Below are 19412 nucleotides of genomic sequence, written 5' to 3' on the forward strand. Positions count from 1 at the left end.
CACACACACAGCATAAAGATAATTTCCTTCATGCAGCAGCACAAAATTGAACTATTCATTATTGTCAACCTTGAAAACAGCCTGGTGCAGGCGTAGTAATGAGAATTTATTAATGTCCACAGCCACTAGATGGCACCCTCTTCCCTTTCATTTCCAATTTAGCTTTCCATTCCTCAGCTGATCAGCTGACTCTCTCTGCGGGATGGAGGCCAACTAGATGCACTCCAAATACTAAGCTAAGATAAAGGGCATTTACTTTACCACATCAAATTCACTTGAAAAAAAACAGAACAGACTGATCACCGGTCTTATACATATGAAACTCTAACCATCTGTTACAGTCACTTCAACCTTGAGGATTATAGTAATTGAGAGTTGCCATGTTGTTGTAAAGACCAGCCACGCATCTATGTTGCATTTTTCATACAATCTATTTTGTCTTGGTCTTGTACAAATTAACTCTTCTATGGTGGTGGTCTTCTATCGGCAAGAATATATCAATCACCCAATCAATCAGTACCACTCAGCTTGTGGGAGGTTGCCTGCATCCAGCAGGCCTTGGGTCATACAGTCAATACAGTGACCTTCAAGAAAACAAAAGATTTGCAGAATACAATCAGGCATCCCGGGCATCAAAAAGTCAAAGCCATACATTGCAAGTGAGATGACGTGACATTCATGCAATGAGAGAGAAAGTGGATTTACCAGTAACAGCCATTTTGTCATTTAGAATTTAATGAAGAAGGTTGTATGTGAACAGTGGCTCTGTTAATAAAGGTTTTGGATGACAGATGAAAGATATAGGTGTGTGCTATAAGAATAATGATTACATATTGTATGGAATACAGTATACAAATTGTGAAAGTATGAACATAGGTAAAAAATGAAAAAAAAACATTAAACACATTAACAAACTAACTGTTTGGAGTCCTTACTTCCATAAGGATTGAAAAGACAAGAAAGAGAGAAAAGCACGCACAGCTTTGAATTAGGTGTCGTAATAATGTTTTCGTCCACGTGTTGTTTCATCAAGTACACGCCACAAGGTTGTGATTAAACAAAGATCCTTCAGTGTTCAAGCAGACTTGTTGAGAGGTGTCTGAGAGGAGAACTGAGACTGGAAGTTGGTGCCAATGACCATCACTTTTTCTTGCCAGCACTCTTGGCAGGTTTGTGAGGCTGCTGGGTGGCAGCAGAGGTGGGGGTTGTTTTTTCTAGAACTGCCTGCTGGGCCTCCTCCAGAGCTTGTTTCTCTTCTTGTTCCTTCTTCACGGCCGCCATCTGACGGCTACTAAATGCCTCGCAAGCATCGAGAAATTTCTTACAGCGCTGCCCCAAGGCTGCCTGGAGACAAGACAGAGAGGCAAAGGGAAAGAAGTTGCAGAATCATGTCTAACCAGAGGGAGAGATAGCTGACAAAAAGACACTCTCTATTTCATTGTGATAACCAAAGCCTCTTATTATTGCTGTCTAATCTTCTCCAGACAATTTCACCAATCACGTACTTCTTTTTCTGTTATGACTGACCTGCATGTTCTCATACATCTCCAGCTGGCGTCTCATTAGCTCCTTCCTGTTGAGCTCCTGCTGTTTCTGGTGCTCCAGCACATTTTCTCGGACCAAACGGTAGGTCTGGATCTTTTCTAAGCGCTCCCTCTGCTGGATCTCCTCTATCTGCGAGTCCATCAGCACCGGAATATCTTTTTGGCGTCTACGGGCATACACAAGGACTTGATACAATGCGTATATGCATACCATAATTTACACCTTTTAACTTTTCAATATAGTCTCTAACCAGAATGTTTATGTAGTTATTTATTTATGGTGAACACTGTATTGTGCAGTTGCATATGGTCTATCAAATTTTGAAAGGAATATTTTGAGGATCATATTGTCATCTGAAAATATTTTACATCTCATCAAATTCCACCGGGTTGCAGATTTTAGAGGCTATTTTGTGAGATGGGACAACCGACAATATTGACACAGGCAGAGCAAATAGAAATGGAAATGTGGCAGATAAATGTCGAGACAGGCAGAGGAAATGATAAACACATAGTCCCATGCCTTATCTCGTATCCCAAATTATATATCCAGATTTATATCTGTGAAATCTATTCGGTTTTTGTTATACCCACCATATTCGGGTATTTCTCTGTTAATATTTGATTGTGTAACTAAAATGTAATTTATTTGTGTCTATGTGCATGCAAAGACAGACAGAAGCAGCAGAAGATGGAAAAAGACAGAAACAAGCTGTATGTATGACGTAGTTAGTCAGTCAACATGTGTGTGTCCTTGGTTGAGAGAGAAATACACACACACACACACGCACACGCACACGCACACACACTTGGAGGGAGGGATTCAATTGGAGATTACCAGTGCTAAATGTGGCTGTCTATTTCCTGTAAGCTGACCTTAATGAAGAGGGGAGGCCAGTGGAGGTGACGATGGAGTTCATTTGGTTAATGAACATTGCCCTGTTAAACCTCTTTCACTGTGTGTAACAATGTGTGTGCAAATGCTATAAAGATGGCACGCATGAGTGTGAATCTGTGATGTGCCCGGTGGTGCGCCTTTGTGAGAGAGAGGTGTCTTGCAGACTAATCAGACTCCCCTAATAGACTAGTCCTCAGGATCTCTCTCTCGGCTTGAAATGCAGGCCATAGTGTCAGCAACCATTAGCAGCTGGACACGGATGCACGTGCAGGCACACACACACGCACAAACACGAATACCCACAGCAGGAAAGGATGGAGAGGTGATGGGATAGGGGCACATCTCATTGGAGCGACGAGCTCATTGGGGTCCTGAAATAGCTCTCTAATTAACAGACCCAAATATCATCTCATTTATCATGGAGAGGGACGGACAGGAGGATAGATGGAGGGAGGGAGAGTAATGGGACACTCTATGGAGGGAGACTCTTCCCTTCTGAACACTCACTGACAAAAGTCAAAAGCTGACACTGAACATGCTGACAAGCTGAAAACTCAGAAAGCTGCTTGTGACACTAATTGTGCATTCATGTTCATGAAATTGATGAATATTCTTTGTCCTGTTAAACATTTTTCACTGTTAAGTAGCCGTCCAACTCTGAGTAACATTACTTAGTGGGGTCCAGTTATATAGTGGAGCTGTTGTATTTCCATCTCATGGTTGTCATGCATTTGGCTGTATGGCTACTAATGATAAAATCAGTCAAGAAGCAGGACACCCTAACCCCAACACCACCCTAACATTCTATACACTCACCTAAACAAAGTATCAGGCATCATGAGATGTCAATATTGACAGCTGCTTGTTTATGATTTCACACAACCTGGAGTGATATAGTTGCTCAAACCTTAAGATATTAAGGATAAGAATTGACTGTACCTTACTTAAAAAACATCCCACTGGTGTACATTTGTTAGATTTGTTCTAGAGGGTGTGGATGGACAATATTTGACCTAGATGTGGATATCTATTTATTTTTTTCTTTTTGTTTAGCTTCTTCTCCACATAGCCACATATACGCACACAATGTCTCTATATTACATACATCACTATCCTCTGGAGTCCATGCATTGCCCTTTCAGGCCAGGGAAAGTGTATAGCCTTGTAACACTGCTGTTCACAGCACCAATGGGAGCAAATGTCACAAACACAGGAAATCGCTAGCAACGTCCATCATAGATACTGCCTAAACCTGAATCTGCTGATAAGGATAAGGATGGTGGTATGTTTACAAACATAGGAACATGCATAGTGAACATATACACTCGTGCACACAGACACATGCATGCACAAAAAAAAACCCTAGTGTAGTGCAGTCAGGCCTTTTAGCTAAGGCTTAAATTTAGCCTCACAAAGCTAAAAAAGCTGAGTGATTCAACAGCTACATTAGGCAACTGGACCGCACAATGCATATTACCCACAGGACTTCGACAGGAAAAAAAAAGAAATTGCCTGTGAGAAAAATACAATGAGATGATGAGCCTGTCTTGGCTGTTTATGTATTATTATCCATCTCTGCCCTCTAAGCACAGAAATTAATTTGTCTGTTGGAACAGGCTGAACCGTAAGCAGCCACGGTGGCACAACAAACCGAAACTGAGAATTCGGCAATGTATAGTTATGTGACGGACTTGTGATGGCTACGCCTGCTCTCATCATCATTCTACCTTTATACGCATGTCCAAATAAAGAAAGGAATGAAATAGAAAAAAAGAAGAAAAGAAAGAGAGAAAGGAAGGTTGCAAGAGCTACAGAGCACCTGATGAAGGGCATGTAGTCCATGTGAGGATAGGTGGCGGAGGTATCAGTCAACTTTTGATTAGATGGACTGAGAGAGGTGTTAGGATCAGATCTGGAAGCAGCTGTAAAATAACCAATTACAAAAGGCCTCATTACCATACTGTTTTTCACACATAATGGAATGGAAAGTGCCAGATACATATACACACACATATATATATATATATGTAGTACATGTGTGAGTATTGTACCGGGCTCACTGCTTTCTGCATCATCTGTAGTGGCTTCATCACTTGCTGGATGTTGGACTTGGTTGAGAAACTGGAGACGAGACTGTAAAGCCTAAAAATAAAGCAAAACATTCGGTCTGTGGTGTTTGAATAAAGACAAGGCCCATATTAAGACAAATTTTTCCAAATCATACCTTTCACATTTTTACAGGAGATACAATATATTGGAAAAACTTAATGAAAAGGACTCCAACTGGTAAGTAATTAGATCACATTACCACAACAAAGTCAGTTTCTGGGTTACCTTGGCACAGCGGCCTGGCTCAACCATTTCCCAAGCTTTCTTAATGGATTTAATCTGCTCCATTCTCTCTCTGTCTTTCTTCACCCCGATGCTCTCTGCTTTACTCTTGTCACTGACCACACGCAGAGTCCAGTGCGGCTTAGTCAGGTCAAGGCTCTGCACAAACGTATACACACACAGGCCAAGAAGGACACAGAGACAAAAACAAAACAAAGACCATAACGTACATACTCACATACACACACCAACATCCACATCTGAAGGTCACCGTACAACAACGTATTATGAGTGTGTCTCTTTCAATGAGCAACTCAGACAGTCTGGTACACAGCCAGCCAGCCAGTCACCCAGAATTATATGTTCTGTTCAGCTGTCTTGTCTTTATTGTAAGTGATAGATCATTTTAGTTCATTTATTCAGAGATTATTATGTCCTCAACCTTCACCAATGTTGTGCTGCCAATGCTGAAGAAAGGTTCGAAATGGACATTCGTTGAAGGGGACCAGTATTCTGAAAATGTGCCTTTCAAATTTCATTGTGTTTAGGATTTGATATGTAGAGTAAGAGAGAATAAAGAGAATAAAAGGAGGTATGGTTTTGAATACTAAACCAAGACCATTATACTGAGAATCACGGACATGAGATTATAGTGTCTCTTACTCAGTATAAATACACACAGGTCAGTTGTGGGATTTTGTTGATGTCAGTCTCTTTTTGTTAGCATTTCAGTGTTACCTCATTATGTATGGTTTAGACAGGAATCTGTGAAAAGGAGTTAAGTATGCACTCCACTGAAGTGCTTCAACACCCTGTACACCCAACTGTAACCTTCTTTGTCTTAACATAGAATACTGTGGAAAATACACTGTGAAAAAGTATGTACTTATGTTAAGAATACAAAAGCAGTGTGTGGGCGTGAGTGCATATTGTCTCTTGAATTTGACCTTGCTATAACTCTTCTAATGAATGGTTTTCTTATGCATCATTGCCAATAAGAATATCCAATTCAGTAAAAGTAATGAAACGTAAACACTTATTATTCAACAACTCATTCTTGAGTTCATGGATTAGAAATATGTTTGCATGATGCTGGTCCTAATTTGCAGTAGAATAATGTTGTGGTGTTTTGTTGTTGTGTGTCACAGTGTTGTGGTGATGCGTTACCGTTTCCTGCCTGGAGCCAGATTTGGACATGGCAGCTGGCTTCCCCTTCTCCTTGTCTCCTTCGCCTTTGCGATTGGTTTTGGGTGTGTCAGAATTGTGCCCATCATGGCTCGGTGTGTCAGATGAACGCTTCAGGTTCTCCAGATTGCATACTATGTAATGTAAAACATGACTATTATTATAAATATTCTATTGTAAAAAAGGATTTGAAACATTAAAATGTTCAGCCTTGATATTCTGAAGTTGACAAAATGACTTTGACAAACATATAGTGTACACTTTTAACATTATAGTGAGTAACTGTAAATAAAGTAACCTGAACCTAAACTGTAGAATATGGGAAGAATGAATTCCTGAAAGTGGCATATAAGAGTGTGTAAACATACCCTATCTGTGCAAAACAAATAAAGTATGTTAACATTTCTTAGTCAAATGTTTGACATGTTTTGATTAATTTAATTATAATGTGTCCTTGTTCAATTCATACCACGTCCATTAGTGATCTTAAGAATGAACTCAGCTGTTCACATTCTACTAAACACAAGTAAAGCTCATCTGAAATAGGAGTGTGACAGCGTGGGCAAACACTGCATGTGTTGTATGGTTGCTTGTGTGCTAGATGGCACTGTTGTACTTCATAGATAAAATGAGCACAATCCCATGCTTAAATCAAGCATCAGCTTCATACTCACTTCTCTCATACAGAAAGGCATAATAATCCATCATTTAGCCGACACTGTCATTCTGCCTGAACAGCTTTTGTGCACACTCATTGAGTTACTCTTATCTCAAGTCATACAGAAATTCAATCTTCAAGTTGGATCTAAATATCAATCTGTCTTTTTGTAATTTGAAGATAAGATTGAAAACTGATTTTCAGCTGGACAAACTAAGAATTGTAAATAGTATAATGTACTGAAAAAGATTTTGCTCACTGAAAGTTTTAAAGCATCCTTGTTTGGGTACTAAAAATGTGGTCTCTTATTGGCAGAGTAAAGAAAATAATGTAGCTTGAGCAGAGAATGAAAACTACTAGCAGAACCGCATGTGCAGCTACTGCTGACAGCCAACTGGTTTTAACAGCATATACTGGGGTTTAAAGCAGAGATGCATAGATATACAAGCATTAAACATGCACAGTACAGTATTCTGACTGCAGCTTGTTAAACTGCTTGTTAAAGAGGTTTCAAAGCTTGTCGTGGCATGCAGTGCGTGCACATCCATGTAGCATGTACAGAGCATGATCAAGGGCACAGCCTCACCACTGAGACAGAGTTAAACTGGGTGAAATTAATTCACTTTCCTGCTGAGATATTTCCCAGGGCACCAGGGGGCAAGAGCCAACTTCATTTGACTTCCCATTGACCCACTTTCACAAGCTCATTGGGAAGCCACTGGAGATACATGTGGACATTGGCTAACACGTACAAACATGGACAAACCTGAGCATGCATTGGCAAAAACCTTAACATGCTAACATACAGTACATCTAGAAAAAGAAAATGACTAGATGAACACACAGCATATCTAAGCAATACTGTTCATCTCACACACAGCCATTACAGCAATAATTTCAATGATTCATATTTTTCTGTAGTCAAAATGCATCTGATATCTAGATATCTGGCTTGTTAATTTAGGAGCAACTCCCACACAAAGATACACATATCACACGCGCACACATATCATCTGTAGATTTCATGCCATGCAAACGGAATGGGTAAATACGAGGACCATTGTCAGGGGAAAAATAGAAAAGAGAGTATGAATTCAGCGACCGCAAGCTGGCATTTGTCTTGAGGCAATCATGCAAATTGTCATCCATGCAGCACCTTTTTTCACACCAACATCCACCCAATGTCACAATTAATTCATCACCTCAGAATTTTAAAGAAGCTCCTGCAAATTTCAAAGCCCTGATTTTTCAAATCGATCCAATTTTTGCAGCGCGATTAAAGGCAGAGGAGTAGAGTTGGTGGCAGAGGACAGGATTATTGCCTGAGCCAACGACCAGTGGGCACAAGAAATCACACTGCGTGATCTGCGAAAGCAGCTGTATTCATTTGGCTTTCATTAGGCTTGTGATTACAGGCCCCTGGCTAGCGTAAGCAAAGAACAAACAGTGTCTGCCTTGGCCCCTGACACTGCCTACAGAGTATCTGACACATTTCACACTGAACACAAAAATAAGCAGTGCAAAAACAAACATGAAGGGCATATTAGAAAAACCATTCAGGCTCAAAAGATGAAAACTTTTGAATGAAATAATAAAAATGAAATTGCTTCATGACTGATTGTAGGGATTTTTGGGTCTAACTGAACCATGAATAATGCGTAAGTAGACTTTCATTTTGATTTTCAAATCAACATCCATGTCATTTTACTAAATTAACAAAACAAATGTGGTTGACTGCTTGATGTGGCATTTGTGATTGTCTTAAGTATTTACCTCTCATTTCATGCTTCTCCAAGTCTCTGAGCATATGGACAAAAGCCAACTGAGATTCATCCAAATCCCAGCTCTTATAAAGCACCTCTGCCTGCACCATATACTTATGACCCTGTGGAACACAGACAAGCCACATCAGTGTAACGTCCTCATCACAGTTTACACACAACTTCATATACAGATATATCAAAAAACACATATACAGCATAACATATGGCATACAACACTGAAAACTCAAAGATAAGATGCATGTTATTTTGTGAACATGCAGCTGTAAACTGCACTAATGCTGATGACGCTTAAGATCTTAAAGAAGAACATCACATTTCATTTTTGCTGTTTTCTGCTCTATTTGACAGAAGCATATGCTTGGCACAAAGGGAGAGAAGGGGCAGAGGGCTCGTTAGCCAAGACTACACCAGAGGTGGTACATTCATCACACTGAACAGAAAAGACAGAATTTAGACAATATTCCAAGGTGGGACTCAAACTAATAGAGCAGGACATATGCTAAAAAAAACCAAAAATATCAAAATATAACAGTTTTATTTTTGTCCAATGTTAATGTTTATAGTTTTAATAGAATATAATAAATGTATTTTACAGAAACTTTATTGTGCTATTTTGTATTGTTTGTTTTTCATGTGTTTACATGTGTGTTTAAGTCCCAAACACGTTACACTATAGGAGCCTTCATCATCAATCCACCATTACTGAGCATCGATATGTCTGGTGTGTGTCCCTGCGGCGCAGACCAGCGCCTTAATCACTGACCCTTTGCTCTAAGTCTTGATCAATGTTCTTTGTCCTGATCAATAGCTGTTTATTCTGGCTTGTTGCTGATCTGTGGGATCTGACATGATCTGTCTCATTACTATTGATGCCACTACAGTGTTGTGTTACTTCATAGACGAGACTAAAAAGTACAGTTTTTGTAACATGTGCTTGATGTTTCCAAACCAAATGTTTTAGTCTGCTGCAAAAAAGTTTTAGAAGTGTTAAAAGGCTCTTTTCACTACTGTAAATATCAAATTAATTGTAGTTATTCATGAGGTGTAAGTAGTTGTTCAGGGAACATTGAAATGATTGGTAGTTGTCCACATGTATCACCAGTATCACTGACAGTTATCACAGTAAATAAACGAACAAATGACAACAGGTCTGTTAGATATAGGGCCTTCAGACAATACAGTGACTCATAAATCATGCATAAATCACTGCTCCTTGACAAGTTAGACAGTAACAACAAAACCACCCCTCCAGTTATGCTGCTCTCCTCTTGCAAATTTTGCCTGAGTGAGAATGTGGGTGTCTGTAAGTTCATGTGTATGTGTGTGTATGTGCATGCCTGCAAGTAAGGCGTTATCTGTATCTGGCAGTGAAAAATTGATATGAACACAGGCAGCAAGCAAGTGGGTGAGAAAGACAGAGAGGGAAAGTGAGATGTGCGCTTGTGTGCGTGTGCAAGTGAGATCAGTACAGTGTTTGAGTAATAGCAGATACCACGCAGATAGTTGTCAGTGATACCATAGTCTCTGTGATGAGAGACTCTTCGTCTGATTTCCCACCAGCTGTCAGTTGAGGAGTGTCTACCACCTTGACTCCCTTGTCCTGAGTGGGGCATCCCTTCTGGCTCTGGTTCTTCTCATCTGTGTGGGCTGTAACAGAAAGAGAGATATTAAACGAGGGTCATGTCTGAGAAAAGACAGATGTGTCCTTGGTTGCATTCCGTTGTACATTAACAGTACTCCCTGCTCAGGGAATATCAGTTAAGGGAACTTCCCTTGACAAAATTCCTTCGTTCGGAACACCCTGCAATGTCACCAACGCAGACATCCTCCTTCCTCCGTGCGTCACCCTGGTAACATAAACACCTCGGATACGTGTTGCTGCTACTGTGGACATTTTACACTACTGAAATAAATGATTGAATACTGCATATATATTGAAACAAAAACCGATACCATTACAAAACTTATTCTATTTAAATGTATGTAATAAATGTGATTTGACTGATTTACAAGATGTTGTCCATTGTCGTTTTTGGCGCACCAGCCGAGTCGCAATGACTGATGGGTAATCTTCTTGTGAACTCCCAGCGAACTAATGAACGGTTGTTCAGTTCTTCCCTGCTCAGTTCACAGTTCCCTTTGAACTGAGCAGCTTTTGCTCAGTTTAAGTAATTAATTAATTAATTATCATTTTGCCTTTTAGAGGAATTCTTTCAAAGCCGCAAGTAAGCTCCAAAGCCAAATGAACACATTGTGTGATTGTGCACCAACATGAATAAGGTGATCCATCCCAAGAAACTGTGCCTGATGACTATGATACTCAATATTTAAGATTAAACTGGGCTGTAGAATTTAAGCAAAATTAGTGTTGAGTGAATTTGAGAATAGTAAAACAGTGAAAGAGTTACACTGCTTCAATATGTTAGTTGAAATATTCATTAGTGTTAATTATCACAGATAAAAATAAATACTGTACATATAACATCATGACACACAGATTCATTAAACAGTTACTTCAATTACTAAACTTAATAGCTGCTCACCTTTGTTGGCCAGGAAGCAGAACACAGGAATTATCACATGGCCTTTCCCCGTGCTGCCAGCCACCTCTTTCTCCTGGTCCAGAATGGACAGATGTATCAGTACATCTGGCTTGGAAGTCTGAAACTGAATTGTTCCTAGGACGTCTGTTGTCACCTGCACAGAGTAACTATGGGAAAATTTCAAATGACTGTGGGTACCATAAGTCTGTCAAAGCATCCTCAATGTTGAGGGGGCTTTTTCAACAGCTTTGTTGAGGGGATATCCGTTGTGTTCAATTATTATTGTCACACCTTGTTTCTAATAATAAAACATCACAGATCACGTACTGTAGTGTAAGAAAGAATAAGTGAGAGCTACTGGACAGCATTTGTTTTATGATACACCCTCGGCAACAACAAATTTTAATATAAATCCTATGATGATGATTCTACTTAACCTTTCAGGTAAATACTTTATATACCCCGACATACCGACATATGACGTTTTTGTCACTGGGGATATAATAATCCCGGAATTCCTTCACTGAAAACGTGCTGTGTGGAGCCTCACGGGACAGTTTTGGAAGGGGTTCCCTTGAGCCAATCAAGCGCATCTGCCACTTGGCACCAACAGGGGGTGATTCAGGTGTGACAGCCTCTGCTACAAAGGTATAGCCAAGCTGGAATACGAGACACAGAGAGGTTTAATTATGAAATCGAAATATTTTTAGAGGTAGTGTGTAAAATAGTTCTCTCTTTTAGGATTTATTTCATGTATAAAACCAGAAATGTTCTCAACAGTATTACATCAGTAAATCACAACTGGTCGCCAAACAAGTCTGTAGCCAATGACTGATTAAGTCAGGCAGGAACTATTCCTGATGTTGAGTGATTTATCATGGTGGTAGTAAAACTATGAATATGGTAATATTCCAAAATTACAAAAGAAATGTCATGTACATGAAAGCTTGAAGTACAAGGATTGGTAGCATTCACAGACCTTGTTGGGTTGATAGACATGGGTTGCTAGTTTGTTGAAGACCATGTTCAGCTCCTCTCCTGTGTCGTTATTTATGACGTGCAACAGACAATTAGGGATTGGGGAGTAGACCTTTGGTACCAACAGCATCTCCTGAGGAACCAGGAATACCTCTCTTCACATATAACAAAAACAAAGTAAACAACAAGATTTGTTTGAGATTCTGAAATGCAGTGCATCAGTCATTTACACCTGAATTCACTCAGATATTTCAAGACAACTTGGGAATTCTCTTTCATTGACAAACCTAACCTTTAAGTTATAATGTTCTCTAACCTAAAGACCAAGACCCAGGAGTTGGCTGTATCTTGAAGAGAGACAGAGTAATCAGCGAAGGCGGTTTTGGTCCAGTCATCCTGCTGACAGGCATAGAGCTCCGCTTTCCTCTCAGAGTGGTCAATAATATACCTGTGCAGGAAACACAGAAGGGGAGAGCTCTTTAAATTCAGTACTAAGACCACATATACAGTGAAAAGACCATGATAAAATTTATGCTCAGAAATAATTTACACAAACTTCTTGGAGAAAACATAACTCTGAGTATGAATTAAATCCAGTGGAAAAAACAGATTGAAGGAAAGTAGTTCACATCTCAGCACGAACTTTGGTTGAAGTGGATGTTTCTGTCAGTTAAGAAAAACACATGCTCAAAGGCTCACAACACCCAGCAAACCCCCACCCTACCCTCCATGCACACATTGACCGAGCTCTGAACGCTCATGCGCACACATACTTCCCCAGGCAGCGGGTCATTCGGCAGACGCTGCTAGCCGATTGGAACAAGGAGAGGATAAACAGCAGATGGTACCACTGGGAAAAGATGGAACACAATGTGGAAAATGCTCCCTGCCTGGCCGCCACAGGCCGCCACAACCAGGAGAGGGAGCATATTCTGGGCATGCGGTGCAACAGAGAGGCTAAACGGATGGCATACAATGTACACAGCACTGGCACAGGACTGGGGTAGAAATGCCTTCATATTCTCTCAGATAATGACTTTTGTGTGAATGAATTTGTGCTACATTAAGGTGCGTAGAGTAAGCATACAAGATTAATACATTTTTATTACTAAGAGTCATTGCAATCATGTATTTGTGCAAAATATATCCTTCATTTACCGTAGCAAAAAGACAGCATTTTTGTCTGCATCTGATTCAACCTTCGGCCACATGTCTGAAAGGATCTTAGATGCACTGAGATTCTCCTTCGTGCCTGGATGACATGAGCACACACACACACACACACACACACACACACACACACACACACACACACACACACACACACACACACACACACACACACACACACACACACACACACACACGCAGAAAAATAACCACCATTAAAGATGATGAAGCACAATCCATGTTGATGTCAAACACACAATAAAATTGTTGTAGCTGACCTAGTTCAGGGTAGGAAAGAGAAACTGCAAAATGCATTTTTGCCTCATTCAGTAAGAGGGGATAGGAGGAGATTACTCACAGCTAGACATTAACTTTCACACTCATCTCACAGGACAGGTAACCACTCTGACAGAAATGACGCGTTGATAAAAAGATGTAGTACTATGTGGCATGGGCATGTGTGTGTGTCTAAGTGTGTGTTTGTGCATATAACTAAGAGAAACACTGAACAGACAACTGAGTGATAGATGTTTTCACATCTGCCACGTGGCATAGATGTCCTCACATCCCCCGTCCAACCCTCCATCCTTTTCCTCAGCTCTCTCTTTTCAAATGGTCACTTTTCCAAATTGATGCAGCCATTAGAGTCGCCAAGCGTAGCTATTGAGAGGTGAGATCTCCCATCATCTTTATAACTAAAAGATGGTTACCAAAGAGAGGCAACAGACAGACAGAACAAGAGGCAGACAGGCAAGAGGGGAAGGAGAACATAAAGAGAGATATAAAGAAATGTGGGGTAAGCAGTGATAGTTTATACCACAATGTACCATGGTATAAACACAAATGTACTGAGCAAGTTGGCATCAAAAAAAAAAAAAAAAAGCCAATTTGTTTTAAAATATGAGTGGTGTTTTGCCATTACTGCAAATGCCACTCTGAAAGCACAAAGTGTTTTTGACAAGTAAATCAATAAAATTTGAGGGAACCATGACAGCTCTATTTCATAGAAGTCAAGCTTATCAGCCATTAGCCATACTAATGCCACATAACCACCAACAATATTTTTAGCATTGCTGGCAGATGGGTTCCATAATGATTAGGATATTTTGGATCTTTGGTATGCTCGAACCACATTTTCAAGCCATAAAAAATTAGGCAAAAACCCATCAACATTATAGCACAGCATTGTTTTATGCAAATGCTGCATTAATGAGGGTGTGCATTCTCCCATATGTGCAAAATACTCAGAGGGTGACAGTGTCACGTGTTGTGCCAAGAGAAGACATAGTTAGCTTCAGGCCCTGGCAATAAATAGAGAATGTCTGGGCAATGTGTCACCTCCAGCGTTTCCTCTGGAATCAACAAACAGTGGTGCACCATCAAAGTGAGATAATTCCCACTATCACTAAACAAACTTGTATAACAAAAATAATTTAACTGAAACTGAGGAACATTTTTAAATTATCTGCAACCTATACATGAGCATAACTGGCCCTGAAACAGTACAAGAAACAAAAAGAAAACATTATTCCAAAGTAAGACTGATGAATAAATTTAGAGGAGAAGCTTCTCAGCTCTCTTCCTCTATTTATTCCCTCGTTCTTTCCTACAAACTGTCCAATGTAGCCTTGTCTTCTCTTCACCATCTTAACTTGCTGTCACTATTGAGAGATTTTTCTGTTGATGCAGGAATGTTGTGTGCATGTGTGTGTGTGTGTGTTTCCGACATGTGTGTGTATCCCCTCCTTGGCCACCCCTCATCTGTCAGGGTGTATTAGTAAGAGTGACAGTCTCATCAATACATATTTGTGCCTCTGCTCAGAGGCTCAATATATGCCATCGGGCTCAATCAAACAGTGAATGTAAGAAGCAGAAGGTGTTTTGTGTGTGTCTAAATAATAATCTACATATGAAACACAGGCATTGTGATGTTTTTTTTTTTAACCTTAGTTTATCCCCTTGAACCTGCTCCATTACTGCAGATGTATCTGTCCTTCAAACAAGAAAGCTAATAACACCGTCTAATTAAAAGACAGAATTCAACTGAAAGATTGAAACCTGATCATGATACTTGAATTAATATATTTGTGTGTATCGATGTGTTTACCAGGTTTTGAGGCATTAAGGATTTCTCGCACCAAGTGCCCTCTGAATCCAGCCTGCAGAACGGTGGCTGCCTTGACCTCCTTGTCTGTTGGCTGCCTGTCTCTCCAGTTTTCTGGAGGTTTTGACTCTGTATCTACTTAACAGCAGAGTAATAGCAGAAAAATGTTAGTTATGGATGAATATTAAACTATGACAACTGTGAAATACCATACAATGACAGTAAAAAATATTAAACATACATATAACATATAAACTCATTTTGAAATTAATTTGATTCACTGTTATGTCACTGAAATCTTATGCTATACTTTGATTAAGTTGTTTAGGTAGAGTAGGTGTCATACAGTGTTTTAATCAACTGACTTCAGCAGTCATACTCACTGTAAGAGGGGAATGAGGATGTTGTACAGTTTAAGGAATAGTGTTTAAAGTTTTGTGCAACTGGCAAAAACTGTTAAATCAGTGATGCCCAATATTAAATGTTTTACGTATACACTCACAAACATATGTAAATGGACAACACGCAAAATTCACAAACACACAAATGGCACCTACATGCAGGTGAGTCTTCTTTGCAGCCAGTGGCCAAGAGCGAAGGGTCAGCAGTGAGGGCCAGTACAGCAAACTGCTCCTCTGCTGTCAGCTTCCTGCCCAGAGCCTTATACAGCATATGGTAAATGGCGGAGTTAAAAACCTATTGGACACACGCACGCACGCACGCACGCACGCACGCACACACACACACACACACACACAGGAAATAGAGGAGAGATATTAGAATAACATATGCAACATGCATTTGTCTGCTTGTAGATCTAGCAACTGTCAATCAATTACCAAGGTATTGTAGGAGAATTATAAGGCCCAAAGATGTATGACTTGATATCACTTGGTTGGACGCCAACAGGAGTACAAGAGCCAGTGTAGGAGAATAACAATCATAACAATAACAAAAGATATGGTTTGGAGGCCAACAGATTGGGCCAAGACAATTTGACCGTTTTGGGAGAAAATCTGGAAAATTAGGAATAAACATAACGTCAAGGCCATGACCAATGGGAGCACAGTGACCTGGCAAGGGGCCACTGTGTTCTGCCAGGAAGAACACAGTGACCTGGGTGCAGGGCAGGAAAACCTAGTTGGTTATAGTTAGGCAAGAGTAGTACGACAAAGCCAAAAGATTGGAAAACAGGATGCACATACACACATATACAGTAGCCACCTGAGATATAAAAGAACATGTTTCGTTCTGTGTTGTGGTTGTTGTCTCTGTCTATGACTGCGAGTAGGCCGTTGTGAATAAAGAGACTCCCCGCTTTGACACCTGTGTCTCGACTGTGATTCTTTTTTTGATCCACCACTTCTCGCCACAACAGTATAAAGTAATGTGAGGTATTCACTGAATCTAAAGTACAAATTGTGTGCCACCATAACCAAGCTACCTTGTGGTGTTCCAATTTTCCCAGGGTGGCATTGATGTTTTGGGGACAATGAGCCTCTTCTAGGGTTCCTCTGGCTGCTAGCTGGTCCTGCTCACCACTGAGGGAAGCCACCACTCTGGACAGGGCTCTCCAAATGGACGAGGCCTGCTCAGTGAAACGAGCACTTTCCTGTTAAAAGATAGATTCTGAATATATAATCATGATTAGATATAGCCATGATTTAGATGACGATTGCTCCAACATCTATCTATATAAATCTAAGGGAGAGAGAGAGAGCGCGAGAGAGGGAGAGATTGTATTCAGAGATTCCTTGGTCCAACACATATCTAGATTAAAAATATCAAGATTTAATCAAAATTTTAAAAAAAACCTAAAGGATTGTCCTGAGAAGAAATATTCATGCTCTGAGTGTTTTCTATTTCATTTGTTTAGTCACCACTCTATTTCTCACTCACTCACTCACTCACTCACTCACTCACTCACTCATTCACTCACTCACTCACTAACTCACTAACTCACTCACTTGCTTGCTTTTTAATGAGCAAGGAAGAGACCTGGAAATGTAGAGGGAAACTGAAACAAAATGCATATCCTCCCTTATATCAGAAATGTAAATGTGAAAGTGTATCTATCTAGTAGCAGCAGGTGGCAGAAAAGAGCAGAGAGGGTGGTCAGATGAAAGAAGGGGCATATACCTGTATATCTTGACAGGTCTGTGTGTATTTAGACACGCAGAATTAAAGTTTTTTAATGTTTCCTGCGACTGTGGTAGACTTCTCAGTTGTAAAACAACATTCACAGATAAGTGAAAATGAAATAAATTGTTGTTTAGTGTTTGCTTCTCCAAACAAATTAAAATCATCTCTTAAATCTCTCTTAAATTCACAAAGGTTTTAGTGTCTAATGGAATTACTATCACTGTCAATTTATAACTTTAGGCCTTGGTCACCTTGGTAAGTTGTGAGATTATGATTTCTTCATCCCCAAAGATGAAAGGTGTCTTGCTGCACAGGTGGATGTGGTAGCCCAGTGCTGCCTTTGTGTGGAAGGACAAGACATGGCGCCTGGAGGCGAGAGAGAGAAAACAGGCACACACAATCCAGGTTTACTGCACACTATTTATAACTCAAAAACTGTGATTCACAACCTTTTTGGTATGTGACCCTTTAAAGAGACTCAAAAAGGTCTATTCACAACTCTTTGTCAAAGGCTGCATAAGGTGCTACCAATTCAACCATTAGTTTTAGTGTTAAAAATACAAGAAATTAATTGTGAGAAATACAGAGGTGTTCTCCCACTCACCACCCTGTGGCTCCACAGTTGTAGGTAATAGTGACTGACAACTGATGGAAAATGCATGAAACAACAGCGCATTCCACTGAATAAAATCCCTTTCTAGTCTATAGTGGAACTATGTTTCTGTCAAGTAATAGTGAGTGGGTCAAACAGTCAAAGAGCTGTAGCCTAATGTCCTCTCTGCCAAGTGCCAAGCTCAGTTCACAAGGCCTGGTCAGACATAAGAGAGTGGAACCCCACTTGCTTGGCCCCATTAGTTTTACATAATTTAGCTATCACAGTCTAACTAGATGGATGAGCACTGAGGCAGAGCTGGGCTAGAGTTGTAGAAGAATAGGAGATCATACAAAAGGGAAACAAATGGAGGAGAGAGAAAAGAAGGGAGGAATACAGGAAGAGCAGAGAGAAGAAAGGAAAAAGAGACAAATGAAAAGGGAAAGGAAAAGGAAGGCTTACAAAAGAGCAAAGACAAATAACTCTTCAAAATTAAAAGATGAGCATAGGACATGTTCAAGAATTACTGATGAAAAACACACAGGGTAAATACTGTACCACATACAGATGGGCAGACAGCGACACAGAAAAAGAAAAAGTGTAAGTGTTTTAAAAATGATTGCTGCCCAACAGCATGGACATATCAGCTATTATCTCTTGGAGAGAGTGTACTATGGGGCATATGGGCATGATAAGTTGAGTGCTATGTGTGTGATTATGGCTCACTGGTAATTGCACTGCTTCATACCTGCACCTGACCCCAGAAACTAGGCCCTCTGCTTCTAGGCCAAGTAGCACCCATTAATAGAGACTAGGACAGATGCTTTTTACTGCTTTTCAGAGCATCTGAGGTAGGCAGATACCCTCTGCTAACTTTATAATAGCTTTAAGTAGATCTCTGCATAGCTGCAAAAAACACAACAACAGTGAAATGCTTATATATTTCTTTCTTTCATCAAAAGATCTCAAGGGTGCTGAGCAAATAATTTTTACATTTTTATGACACATTCTTCTGATGGGATTTAAAGTTTAGGGTAATTTGGGGTTATTATGTGTAAGTGTGAATGTTTAAATTTGAAATGTGAGAAAGGATAACATTCTGTTTACATAAATGTATCCTGAAAATTGACATAATTGATAAGCATTATAGAATGGAAATATTGATATTGTAAACCTCTGATAAGACTAGATTAGACTGTGGACACGTGTGAAGCCTTTGCCAGGTAAAGTGTACATTATTTAATTAGCATTACATGGTAATATCAAGATGTAAAAATAAAAAAGTTCAAGTATGAAATGACAGTACATACAGGACATACTACTGTAACTGATAGATATGTGTTTTTTCCATGATGTTCAAGGGACCTTGATTTAAGCTTGATTAATTTGGAACACAGTTGTCAGTTTTCTAGGTTATGATTGCATGTGTAGAAAAACTACTTGGTCTGGGACTGAAGAGTAAACAATCAATGCTGTCCTACCC

At 39.9% G+C, this 19412-nt stretch overlaps 1 protein-coding gene across 1 annotated transcript in view; it reads right to left on the reverse strand.

Annotated features, from left to right (window-relative positions):
• Positions 1-766: 766 nt before the first annotated feature.
• adgb (androglobin) overlaps positions 767-19412 on the reverse strand; it is a 37684-nt gene continuing 19038 nt past the window's right edge. Inside the window, exons 19-36 of the mRNA XM_022765573.1 lie at positions 19411-19412; positions 17589-17703; positions 16640-16807; positions 15753-15891; positions 15199-15330; positions 13080-13173; positions 12238-12369; positions 11923-12076; positions 11415-11602; positions 10944-11110; positions 9893-10047; positions 8390-8501; positions 5941-6092; positions 4777-4932; positions 4494-4584; positions 4262-4364; positions 1528-1711; positions 767-1344 (exon numbers count right to left, since the gene is read on the reverse strand). The exon at positions 19411-19412 is cut by the window's right edge and continues 137 nt beyond it. Of these exons, the coding sequence (XP_022621294.1) occupies positions 1141-1344; positions 1528-1711; positions 4262-4364; positions 4494-4584; positions 4777-4932; positions 5941-6092; positions 8390-8501; positions 9893-10047; positions 10944-11110; positions 11415-11602; positions 11923-12076; positions 12238-12369; positions 13080-13173; positions 15199-15330; positions 15753-15891; positions 16640-16807; positions 17589-17703; positions 19411-19412 (2448 nt within the window). The 3' untranslated portion in view covers positions 767-1140. The remainder of the gene's footprint in view (positions 1345-1527; positions 1712-4261; positions 4365-4493; positions 4585-4776; positions 4933-5940; positions 6093-8389; positions 8502-9892; positions 10048-10943; positions 11111-11414; positions 11603-11922; positions 12077-12237; positions 12370-13079; positions 13174-15198; positions 15331-15752; positions 15892-16639; positions 16808-17588; positions 17704-19410) is intronic.

Source organism: Seriola dumerili, unplaced genomic scaffold (assembly GCF_002260705.1).
Source record: "Seriola dumerili isolate Sdu_G_001 unplaced genomic scaffold, Sdu_1.0 BDQW01000025.1, whole genome shotgun sequence".
Taxonomy (NCBI): Eukaryota; Metazoa; Chordata; class Actinopteri; order Carangiformes; family Carangidae; genus Seriola; species Seriola dumerili.